The sequence below is a fragment of the Mytilus trossulus genome, unplaced genomic scaffold (genome assembly GCF_036588685.1).
Source record: "Mytilus trossulus isolate FHL-02 unplaced genomic scaffold, PNRI_Mtr1.1.1.hap1 h1tg000373l__unscaffolded, whole genome shotgun sequence".
NCBI lineage: Eukaryota > Metazoa > Mollusca > Bivalvia > Mytilida > Mytilidae > Mytilus > Mytilus trossulus.
The window spans coordinates 3070874-3083862 of NW_026963340.1; the positions used below are offsets into that span (position 1 = coordinate 3070874).

Genomic DNA, 12989 nt, shown 5'->3' on the forward strand with positions numbered 1-12989 from the left:
GTAAAATGAAGCAAACCTTTACTTGCAGAGTTCACAGGCACTATGCTTGGTATAATAACCTTACTGATAAAGGTAATCATTGAGTCTCGGAATTTTAAGAGTAACATTAATTTAGTAATTTATAGTTTCTATCCAGTTTCCAGGTTTGTTTTCTTTTTTCTGCATTGTAACAGTGTTATTCACTTATAAAGGGGAAACAATCTAGACAAATGCAAACGAATAAGCATATGTTGATTTGGTTTTATTTAATTAAAATAAATAAACAACCAAATAAACAAATAACAAATATTTTATTTAATGAGTATATTCTTTACATTTTGTGTAAAAGACTACCAGAGAAATAAGTTTGTCCACCGCCAACGATGCCAGAGGCCCGAGACCATATATTCTTGACGTAAACACGATCACCAGATTGAAGTGTGAATGTTGTACCAATTGTTAGAGAATTGTAATTCAATGCAACAGAAACAGCCATTTCTTCTCCGTTTCGGAACATTCCTAAGTGCAAATATCCACTTCTGCTTTGTCTTGCTGAAGCTGTGAAATGATAGAGACCCTTGATAGGAGCAGTAAAAATCCCTGTTCCGCTGTTGTATCCGTTCCCAATATTTTCTTTTATTGCTTCGAACTTTACAGTAGCTTTAGCCGCAATAGCGCCATAGGCTGGTGAAACCAAACGTGCTAGAAACGTCACTATGGACGGACCTGAAAATTTGAAAATACACTGTTTAATCATTGAAATTTGAAATGTCAACGCCAAGTACTAGTAATCGATTTAAGATAGTAAATGTACTTTATGTTGTGAAAAAAACCCACAACATTTCTCATGAACTCTAGAGAGTTGGTGTTGATTTTGTTTTGACTTTTAATCGGACCGTTCATCAATTTATCTACAACTGTTTAATACAGAGATCATTATAATGTAACACACTATACGGAGAGAGATTTTATAGGCTGTGTCTACTGATCAAACCTTTTCATATCTTAAGGAATAAAATACGTTTAAAAATCAAAATGTAACATGCATTTTACATGCTATACATTGATGAAGTTAATTTCATAATTTAATTTCCTTAGCCGTATTTGGCACAACTTTTTGGAATTTTGGATCCTTAATGCTCTTCAACTTTGTAATTGTTTGGCTTTATAAATATTTTGTATGAGCGTCACTGATGAGTCTTATGTAGACGAAACGCGCGTCTGGCGTACTAAATTATAATCCTGGTACCTTTGATAACTATCATAACATCATTTACTAAGCAATAATCAATATACAATTAGCATATCTACAAATATATGTACGTTAATATTTCTTTCCTTGGTTTAAAAGTTACCAGACAGAACTTCTTTACCTATTTGTTTTACTACTCAAACTTATGATGTTGAATACGTTGTTATTTTTGCATTGCGTATATATTTGCATTGTATTGTTTAATTATATGCAAGTTATGTCTGATTTACATTTTATTAATAAATAAATAAATCAATATATTCACACTGCCTCAATTTCATATTGAAATGTCCTTACACGATTCACATTAATGGAATTCGGGAGTTATAAGACAGATCATATAAAAAATTACAAGAAAAAAAGAAACAACAAATATTTGGTTGATCCAATTTTCTATTTTCTCTACCACCTTATTTTGTTTTATATCTTTATGACCCTCGTATATTTCACCCCTTAACATCGTCAAAATGGTCTAGAAAGGCCTTGATCAAAATATTTAATAAATGTAATTACGAAGAATTCAATGTAAAAAGGTAATGTACATGAATGGAAAATAAAGGGAATATTTTTTCGTTCATTCAGGCTACAAGTTCGAATAAGAAAAACTTCACATTCGTTGTTTCTGCTCGAAATAATTTATAAAAAATCCCTTAAAGACTCCAAACTAAGACAGTGCTCACACAACATCTACTTCTTTTTATATTTTCTCGTATATTATAGTGAACTTCAGTGAGTGAAAATCTAAATGTTTCGTCTATAGTTCTAAAAAGTGCCAAACATAACGCTTTTAATAATCTTTAACTACTTGGATTGTTCAGAAAAATCCTCTTGAAAACTTACTTTGTTTTAATAATGTTTCCTTAACTGATTTAATTTCCGTACTGTACTGTTTCTGCATTTCCTGGACTTTGTTTTCTAGTCGGTCTAGTTGTTTGGCCATTATCCATAGAAAACCATTTTCTGAAGAACCTCGCTCTACATTAACACTGTATACAACGGAACTTAAACTTAAAACGCAATACAAAACTGAAAGAAACATAACTCGTTATGCAGTTTTTTCTTATCTTATCAGTTAAGGATAAAACTGCGTGATGGTTACAGAAATAATATCTTGTGTCGACTGCACTGTCCTCTATATATGTTGAAAACTAATCTAAAATCAATTCCTATGTTGTCTCAACTACGATATTATTACATTCAAAAACATTTTAAGTTCCAAGAAATTTCATTTGTATTTGTTTCATATAATACAAACAAGTTTTATATAGATTAGACCGTTGGTTTTCCCGTTTGAATGGTTTTACACTAGTAATTTTGGGGCCCTTTATAGCTTGTTGTTCGGTGTGAGCCAAGGCTCCGTGTTGAAGGCCGTACTTTAACCTATAATGGTTTAATTTTTAAATTGTTATTTGGATGGAGAGTTGTCTCATTGGCACTCACACCACATCTTCCTATATCTAAGACATTTTAATTAGATTTTTTTTTAAATTCATTGAATCTTTTCAACGGGATGTAATATTGACGAAGGTTACTGAAATTATGACATTAAGAAAATGATTATGTACACGTAACAGGCATTTTTTTTTTTAATTAGTCATTTTGTAAAATGAATTAATTTTCAAGCAGTTTCTAAAATGACTTAATTCTCAAGCAGTTTATAAAATGCCTAACAATGTTAGGCATTATTTCAAATGCCAGGAAATACCTAGCTTTTTTGCAAAAAAAGAGTATTTTAGTGGTTAAGGTCACGAACAGGAAAAACTATCAGCGAAATAGAGAACGCGGAGAAAATAATATAATAGCAGTACAGTTTAATATGGAGATTCTGATATGATAAAGTTTTGTTTTACAAGAAAGTACATAAGTTTTATAATTTATAAAACAAATTCGTAAAAAAAAAACCCAACCGGACACCGAACATGATATTTCCTATACAAACAAATCATCAATGTAAAAAAAAAATTATAGGCTTTGAGAAAATATTTATAAATGATCGTTGGACATCTTAACGAGATTGACTTTTCTCTAATGTTTGCGCTATTTTCACATTTCCTAACCGGTTTGAGAAAAACAGTTCTCCTATCTAGTGAAATATCTGTTCTTGGCAAATGAAAAAACAAAATATCATCAGCAGACTAGATTTAAAATTGAAAAATGTCAAAGCTCGAAAAAATTCTTTAGAGGGGCGTTTTAAACGCCCCAGAACCAGAAGCCGTAGTAGAGGCAGTAAACGTTTCAGTAAATCACGCGATCACAGTGTGGGAACGGAACTGTACGATGTTTTAATGTTTTGGTCATTCGGGAGACTGTCAAGCGGGGCTTCGACATTCGAGAGCATTTTCAGCTACGGGAAGGTAAGTGTTTTATATAATTACTATCTCTGGGCTCACTTTTAATGCATATGAGAAAAGCATTGCTTCTGTCAATTATATTCAAACATTCCAGGGGTCAGAAAATATTCTAGTGGCAAGAAAACATGGAAAAAAATGGAATAAAAGTAAGAGCTCCGACCCAAATTATGCAAATTATTGTCTTCATTCAGCTGAAAATCTGACTTTACAAGGTTTTTTAAACAAAATTTTAAGTTGTGTAATAAGAATTATTATACAGTTTTCCATCATATACAACTTCACCATGTTTACACTAGAAAATAGTTCTAAATCTTTGAAAACAGAAGTCACTAAAAATATATAGATGACGTTCTTTCACTAAACAATTCAAAATTTGGTGACTATGTGGAACGCATCTATCCCATCGAATTGGAGATAAAGGATACTACAGATACAATTAAGTCGGCTTCATATCTTGACTTACATCTAGAAATTGACAATAAGGGTCGGTTGAAAACTTTACAACAGTAGAGATGATTTCAGCTTTCCAATTGTGAACTTCCCATTTCTAAGTAGCAACATTTCAGCAGCACCTGCATACGGAGTATATTTCTCCCAATTGGTACGATATTCCCGTGCTTGCATTTCCTATCATGATTTTCTTGAAAGAGGGTTACTGCTCACAAGGAAGCTATTAAATCAAGAGTTCCGAATGGTGAAGTTAAAATTATCCCTTCGTCAATTTTACGGACACCATCACGAGTTGGTTGACCGTTATGGAATAACCGTTTCACTAATGATATTGGATATGTTTCTTACATCGTAACTACAATCCCCTTCCCTTTCATGAATGTGACCAACCGAATTAGACTATTTACCGGATTTTTTATCACACAACCCACACGACGGGTGCCGCATGTGGAGCAGGATCTGCTTATCTTTCCGGAGCAACTGAGATCACCCCTAGTTTTTGGTGGGGTTCGTGTTGTTTATTCTTAAGTTTTCTATGTTGTGTCATGTGTACTAATGTTTTTCTGTTTGTCTTTTTCATTTTTAGCCATGGCGTTGTCAGTTTGTTCTAGATATATGAGTTTGACTGTCCCTTTGGTAACTTTCGTCCCTCTTTTATCTCCAATTTCATTACTATTACAAAAGTTACAAGTTCGATTTTCTCTGGGTATGTTTTTCCCCATCAACCAGATCCTATTGAGAATCTACAAAGAGTGAAAACGTCTTTATCGTTTAGCTTGTTGATATTGTTCTCGAAAGCAAAACTTTCTTTATAAATGCAATAGTTAACCGTTTTAGGACTGTTATTAATATTTGAACTCCAAGTATGAGTAAATTGGTCTTGGAGACTAGTTCTAATCGTATGCTTTAGCCAATCATAATTGTAAAAATTTTGATAACTCCATATGTAGGAGAGACCACATTCATTAAAAATGTTGGAAATATAATTTAGCCATGAAGATCTTAAAGTGGAATCATTTTCTAATTTCAGCAGTAACTTAAACACAGTGAAGCATAGTTTTTCTTCTTTGCTATTTAATATTCTTATCCAATATGATATCATTCTGATTTTTATATCAATATTAAGGGGTATCGACCGAGTGGTTCCCCATATAAAACATAGTTAGGTGTAGTAGGTTTTAAATGGATAAGGAGTTTACAAAATTTTAAATGAACTTTTTCCAGGATGTCAATATTTTCATATCCCCATATTTCACAACCATATAAACTAATTGGTTTAACTAGTTTGTCAAACAGATCAATTTGGTAGCTAATGGAAATGTTATGTTTTCTCCATTTTCGTAAGACATGATACATTGCGTTAGTAGCCTTTTCTACTAAATGAAGATTGCCAGTTTTAACACTCCCAGTTCTTGAAAAATATACCCATAAATAATTGAAGTCTTTAACAATATCAATATTTGAGTTATTGCATTTAAACATTAAATCCTTTTGTAATTTTCCCGTTGTAAAAATACTATCTTTGTTTTTTTAACGTTCACATTGAGTCCCCATGTGTTACAATACGTATTAAATTTATCTAAAGAGGTCTAGAGATAAGTCGCCGTTCCGGCAAGTATGATCGTGTCATCAGCATAAAAGTATAGCAAATAAATTTAAATAAATATCTAACTTTGTTTCAATGTCTTTGCATACTTTTTGTAGACCAATCACATTTTCTTGGCATAGAAAATTTTCTAAGTCATTAAAAAAAGTAAAAATAAAAAGGGTGTTGAATTTCAACCCGTCGAACGTCATTTTCGCATGGAAAAAATCTGATTTTTTACCATTATATAATAAACATGATTTAATAATTTGATACATATTAAAGATAATGTTGTACATTTTCCCACTTATATTACTTAAAAGCATTTTATACCACAGATCATCTCATAAGTATAATAAGTATTTCATCTAATACCCAAATACAGATTTAATTTAGTCCGGAACATTTCGATATTTGTTTGTTTACTTTTATCAATACCGGTTTTATACAAAACATATATAAAATTTCCGACTAAATACCTTTATCCCGATATCGTCAGGTACTTATGCTATATATTCTGAATTGTTTCAGTGTATAAAATTAGTATCGACTGATTATATTAAATGAGATTTGACGGCCTGGTATCGCCTGAGTCTATATCAAATGAGTATCAACTGTCTGAAAATGAATAAAAATGGGAAAGACTGGAGTTTTATTTAGTACCTACATCCAATTCATGCTGTGCTCAGGTAGTTGGTGTTACAATAGCTGTAAAGACCGGCTTAGGTTCGTGGTTAAATTGATGTTATGATTAAGATGTGTTTCGTTGAGCACTTGGAGGACCTGGCAATTTAACCTTGTTTGTAATAAGGACGCTTGTGTACTTTATCTATCCAAATATAGTAAAAGGAGATCTAGGTCTGTATTTTAATTTGAAATGCCTAACATTAAACTTATTAAGAATTTCATCGTTGGGTGTATCTTATGAGTGTCCAAGTGATATGTCAATGTCTAATTTGCCTGTGTTCTATATATACAAGCAATGTTGTTTTGGTCATTATCTGCAGGGACAATAACATTTATCTTTGCGGTTGGACAAACATTAAGCAATGTATGAGTCTTTAAAGATCGATTAAGTATCTATTCTTATATATCAATACATATGTTCCTGCATAGACCTATTCAGTTTTTGAATCCTGAAATGTATCTAGGAATAGTATATCAATATATATGTTCCTGATTGTATCAACGACCGCACAGCCTTAACCGAATCGGAAAACGTATCTACGTCTTCTTTTCTCGTTTAGCCCATTACCTGGTATTATCATCCACTGAATCGATCATTATTTTAAATTTGTGTATCCATTTCTACTGTAATTCCATCATGTAATGTTGTCATTTCAGCCTTATTTTCAAAATTATCATGAAGAGCGGAGGGTTGTCTACCCATAAAACAAGGTTCAACCAACTATTTTTTCTTAAAATGTCACGAACCAAGTCAGACATATGGCATCTGTTATTTCATAGTTCGTTTTAATGTATGTTGCATTGTCGTTTGTATTTTGTTGCACTTCAGTGCTATGTTGTTTCGTCGTTGTCCTCGTATAGTTGATGTGTTTCCCTCCGTTTTAGTCTCAACCTGAATTTATTTTCTCACTATAGATTTCTGACTTTTGAACAACTATATACTACTGTTGCCTTTATTGGACCTTTGGATATAACTTTTCGCATAAAAATGTTATTGACTGATTATGTCACCGGTAATAACGTGGTCAATCTATAGCTTCTACATAGATATTGATTCCAGCTAGGCAAAAATCTACGTAGCGCTACGTAGCCGCTACGACATTGAACGAAACCATGTTTTGTTTTCAAGATGTGTTGTAACAGTTATTTGGGAACATTTGTCAATTTGTTGATACTTTTTATCGTACTGCTTTTATCTTTAGAAAAACTTGATAGAACACGTTCCTAAATTTACCTGATTTATATTTGAACCCGAACCCAGTTCGTCATCAGACGATTTATCTACGGTGTATATCAAAAAGAATGTACTCCACGATTAAGTCAGAGGAATTGCAATCAAATGTTTGGTATGGCGCACTATTTCATACTCTGACTTTGAGACGATGCGCATCATTAAAACCACTGCTTTTTTATATCAAATGTCCGTGTAGTTGCTTTTTTGTCATTAAACTGAAAAAGATACACAATATTCTAGCTTTCTCTCTCCGTTCAATTAAGAAATTGATGGCATGAAATGCAATCAGAACAAAACTATACCAGATCTCATCTTATATTTGATGTGTTCTTCAGTTTGAGTTTGTAACCCGGATTTGTTTTTGTTTTCTCAATCGATTGATGAATTTCGAACAGCGGTATACTACTGATACTTTATCGATATATATATCTTCCAATGTTTATCACTACCTTTGATTTTCAGACAAAAAATGCGCAGTGATCATTAACTAGATCATATCCTATCAATGTGGGTTACAATAATTCACATTTTGTGAAGAATCACACTGCACTATATCCAGAAAATATACTGAAGATGATATTACCAAAATGCTGGACTTTTTGATCGACAATATATGTGTTGAGTTTGGAGGATTTATATTTCAACAGACAGTCGGTATTCCAATGGGTACTAATTGTGCAACCCTGCTGGCTGATTTGTTTTTGTACTCGTATGGAGCAGAATTCATTCAGAACCTTCTAAAAGACAAAAAGAAAAAGCACCTTGCGAAATTCTTTAATTTTACCTTCCGATATATTGATGATGTTCTATCATAGAAATACTTCAGCCAATACTTACATCTCATATATCCCAGTGAACTTAAAATTAAGGATACTACTGATACTAGAAGGACTGCTTCATACCTTGATCTGTTCCTCAATATTGACGTAGATGAACGACTTCACACGAAAATCAATGATAAACGGGACGATTTCAACTTCCCAATTATCAATTTCCAATTTCTCAGCAGTAACATACCCTCTGCCCCTTCGTTTGGTGTTTACATATCACAATTGATACATTACTCACGTGCTTGTTCACACTATATGGACTTGATATACAAGAGTGTGCTCCTTACGCAGAAACTGCTCCGACAAAGTTATTAGGGGGGCAGATTAAAATTGACACTCCGTAATTTTTATGGACACCATCACGAATTGGTGGATCCATACGATGGGTCTTTAACCAAACTAGCTAAGGACATTTTTACCACACGGTAGATTGTGGTTTGTCATTATGTCGTCTAATCTCTTAATTACCAAACGTGACTTATTCCCGATTGTGACTGTTTTGCTGAATGCGAATTCGCATTACTATAAGACGTTACGGTACTTGTCCATCCCAAATTCATGTATTTAGTTTATATGTTTAATGTGTTGACGTCTTTCTATTATATTTATGTGTTATGAAAAGAAAAATTAATCACCGCTCATTTATTAAATATAATTTTGTTCAACGAAATCTGCACGATAATTTACGTTTGAAGTTGGACTGATAACAAACTGGACATAGTTCTGATATAATCTTAAATCTATCCTAATTCCATCTTACTTTTGAATTATAGTTTTTCATCTGTGACGTCATTTTTGCGCTGTTTCAGAAATTTCAAATTCAAACGTGACGTATTTGTTGTGCCTTTTCGTCATCGTATGTGACGTCATTTTTATGATTTATTGCGCCGAGGACTGACTGAGTAGGGTGTGTATATTCTGTGTTGGTCTTAGCATTATGTATTCGGGTTTAGTTTTCTGTAATTAGTTAATACTCCGGTTTCATTATGTATATCTGTTTTATATTCATTTGATAAAATCTACTGTTTGCAATAGCTTTAATTGTTCTAAATAATAAGGATGTTCTTATCCCAAGCATAAAAACATAGCCGTATTTGACACAACCTTTTTCAACTTTTGATCTTCAGTGCTGTTCAACTTTGTACTTTTTTTCACTTTCGATATTTTATATCTAGGTGTCTTGTGTCGTCTAGTCTTGTGTGGACGAGGCGCGTTTTTGGCGTATTGAATTTTAAATCTTATGCTTTTTGTTATCTATAAATCATGTGTTTCTTTGTTTAATATGTTCACCTATTTATTTGTATTGTAGTCCTGTTATATTATGTTGTCATTTCAATGTTATATTTAACATTGCCATTAAAGTGCGAGGTTTGGCATGCCACAAAACCAGGTTCAACCCAACATTTTGTTCCTTTTAAAATGTCTTGTACCAAGTCAAAAAGATGACCATTGTTATATTATTGTTCGTTTCTGTGTGTGTTACATTCTAACGTTGCGTCGTTTGTTTTCTTGTTTTTTTTTAGTGTAAATTCACATTGCTATAAGACGTGTCACGGTACTTGTCTATTCCAAATTCATGTATTTGGTTTTGATGTTATATTTGTTATTCTCGTGGGAATTTGTCTGATGCTTGGTCCCTTTCTGTGTGTGTTACATTTCAGTGTTGTGTCGTTGTTCTCCTCTTATATTTAATGCGTTTCCCTCGGTTTTAGTTTGTAACCCCGATTTTGTTTTTTGTCCATGGATTTATGAGTCTTGAACAGCGGTATACTACTGTTGCCTTTATTTATACCTTAATATTAAAGTTACAACATGATGAGTATTTGAATTACGATATTTGTCTGAATATAAAAAAAAATATAAAGAAAGAAATCAGAAATCTATGGTGTACGAATCTTATAGAAAATAGTTTCAACTACACATGTTTGAGATAACTTTTTTTTTATTGAAAAATTCACCAAATTGCAAAAATAAGCAAACATTTACTTGCAGAGCTCACAAGCACTATGATTGGTATAATAACCCTACTGAGAAAGTCTCTGAATTTTAAGAGTAACATTAATTTAGTAATTTATAGTTTCTATCCAGTTTCCAAGTTTTTTCCCCCTGCATAGTAACAGTGTTATTTATGCATTATTTATAAAGAAAACACATTTCTAGACAAATAAGCATATGTTGATTTGGTTTTATTGAATTGAAAGAAATAAACAAACAAATAAACAAAGACAAATATTTCATTTAATGAGTATATTCTTTACATTTTGTGTAAAAGACTACCAGAGAAATAGGTCTGTCCAGCGCCAACGATGCCAGAGGCCCGAGAATATATGTTCTGGACGTAAACACGGTCACCTGATTGAAGTGTAAATGTTGTACCAATTGTTAGAGAATTGCCATTCAATGCAACAGAAACAGCCATTTCTTCTCCGTTTCGGAACATTCCTAAGTGCAAATATCCACTTCTGCTTTGTCTGGCTGAAGCTGTGAAATGATAGAGACCCTTGGTTGGAGCAGTAAAAATCCCTGTTCCACTGTTGTATCCATTCCCAATATTTTCTTTTATTGTTTCGAACTTTACAGTAGCTTTACCCGCAATAGCGCCATAGGCTGGTGAAACCAAACGTGCTAGAAACGTCACTATGGACGGACCTGAAAAATTTGATTAATACACTGTTTTAATCATTGAAATTTGAAATGTCAACGCCAAGTACTAGTAATCGATTTGAGAAAGACAATGTACTTTATGTTGTGAAAATAACCCCAACATTTCTCATGACTGTAGAGATTTAGAGTTGGTGTTGATTTTGTTTTGACTTTCAATCGGACCGTTCATCATTTTATCTACAAGGAGTAGATTACCTTAGTCGTATTTGGCACAACTTTTTTGAATTTTTGGTCCTCAATGCTCTTCAACTTTGTATATGTTTTGGCTTTTCACTATTTTGATCTGAGCGTCACTGATGAGTCTTATGTAGACGAAACGCGCGTCTGGCGTACGAAATTATAATCCTGGTACTTTTGATAACTATCTACAACTGTTGATACAGAGATCTTTATAATGTAACACAAAATACAGAGAGAGCTTTTATAGGCTCTGCCTACTGATCAATCCTTTTCATATCTTAATGAATAAAATATGTTTAAAATAAAAATGTAACATGTATTGTATATGCTATACAATTGATGAAGTTAATTACATAACATCAATTACTAAGCATTAATCAATCAATATACAATTAGCATATCTACAAATATATGTACGTTAATATTTCTTTCCTTGGATTAAAAGTTACTAAACAGAACTTCTTTACCTATTTGTTTTACTACTCAACTTAAGATGTGGAATATGTTGTTATTTTTGCATTGCGTATATATTTGCGTTGTATTGTTTAATTATGTTTTGTATGATTTACATTTTTTTAATAAATAAATCAATCAATATGTTCACACTGCCTCAATTTCATATTGAAATATCCTTACACGATACACATGAATGGAATTCAGGAGTCATAAGACATTTCAAATAAAAAATTACAAGAAAAAAGGAAAACAACAAATATTTGGTTGATCCAATTTTCTCTTTTCTTTACCACCTTATTTTGTTTTATGTCTTCATTACCCTAGTATATTTAACCCCTTAACATCGTCAAAAAAGTCTAGAACAAGCTTGATTACAATATTTGATAAATGTAATTATGAAGAATTCAATGTAAAAGGGTAACGTACATGTATGGGAAATAAAGGGAATCATTTTTCATTCATTCAGGCTCCAAGTTCGAATAAGAAAAACTTCACATTCGTTGTTGCCGATCGAAATAATTCATGAAAAATACCGTTAAGACTCCAAACTTAGACAGTTCTCACACAACATCTACTTCTTTTTATATTTTCTCGTATATTATAGTGAACTTCAGTGAGTGAAAATCTGAATGCTTCGTCTATAGTTCTAAAAAGTGCCAAACATAACGCTTTTAATAATCTTTAACTACTTGGATTGTTCAGAAAAATCCTCTTGAAAACTTACTTTGTTTTAATAATGTTTCCTTAACTGATTTAATTTCCGTACTGTACTGTTTCTGCATTTCCTGGACTTTGTTTTCTAGTCGGTCTAGTTGTTTGGCAATTATCCATAGAAAACCATTTTCTGAAGAACCTCGCTCCACATTAACACTGTATACAACGGAACTTAAACTTAAAACGCAATACAAAACTGAAAGAAACATAACTCGTTATGCAGATTTTTCTTATTTTATCAGTTAAGGATAAAACTGCGTGATGGTTACAGAAATAATATCTTGTGTCGACTGCACTGTCCTCTATATATGTTGAAAACTAATCTAAAATCAATTCCTATGTTGTCTCAACTACGATATTATAACATTCAAAAACATTTTAAGTTCTAAGAAATTTCATTTGTATTTTTTTTTCATATAATACAAACAAGACTTTTTAATTAGATTTTTTTTTAAAAATTCATTGAATCATTTCAACGGGGTGTAATATGGACGAAGGTTACTAAAATTATGACATTAAGAAAATGATTATGTACACGTAACAGGCATTTTTTTTTTAATTTAGTCATTTTGTAAAATGAATTAATTTCCAAGCAGTTTCTAAAATG

General features: G+C 32.1%; 2 protein-coding genes across 2 annotated transcripts; both read right to left on the minus strand.

Moving 5' to 3' along the window:
* Positions 1–271: 271 nt before the first annotated feature.
* LOC134701962 (complement C1q-like protein 2) lies at positions 272–2274 on the minus strand. The gene is made up of 2 exons (XM_063563073.1): positions 2072–2274; positions 272–705 (listed from the first exon to the last, which is right to left on the minus strand). The coding sequence occupies exons 1-2, from the start codon at positions 2268–2270 to the stop codon at positions 311–313; spliced, it is 594 nt and encodes a 197-aa protein (XP_063419143.1). The 5' UTR covers positions 2271–2274; the 3' UTR covers positions 272–310.
* An 8341-nt stretch (positions 2275–10615) lies between these two features.
* LOC134701955 (complement C1q-like protein 2) lies at positions 10616–12635 on the minus strand. Its single transcript, XM_063563069.1, has 2 exons — positions 12393–12635; positions 10616–11017 (listed from the first exon to the last, which is right to left on the minus strand). The coding sequence occupies exons 1-2, from the start codon at positions 12589–12591 to the stop codon at positions 10623–10625; spliced, it is 594 nt and encodes a 197-aa protein (XP_063419139.1). The 5' UTR covers positions 12592–12635; the 3' UTR covers positions 10616–10622.
* Between the last annotated feature and the right edge of the window lie 354 nt (positions 12636–12989).

Coding starts and splice junctions, on each gene's coding strand:
- LOC134701962 (XM_063563073.1), bottom strand. CDS start 2,270: ATGTTTCTTTCAGTTTTGTATTGCGTTTTAAGTTTAAGTTCCGTTGTA. Junction 706..2,071: donor GGAAACATTATTAAAACAAA/GTAAGTTTTCAA, acceptor TCAAATTTTCAG/GTCCGTCCATAGTGACGTTT.
- LOC134701955 (XM_063563069.1), bottom strand. CDS start 12,591: ATGTTTCTTTCAGTTTTGTATTGCGTTTTAAGTTTAAGTTCCGTTGTA. Junction 11,018..12,392: donor GGAAACATTATTAAAACAAA/GTAAGTTTTCAA, acceptor CAAATTTTTCAG/GTCCGTCCATAGTGACGTTT.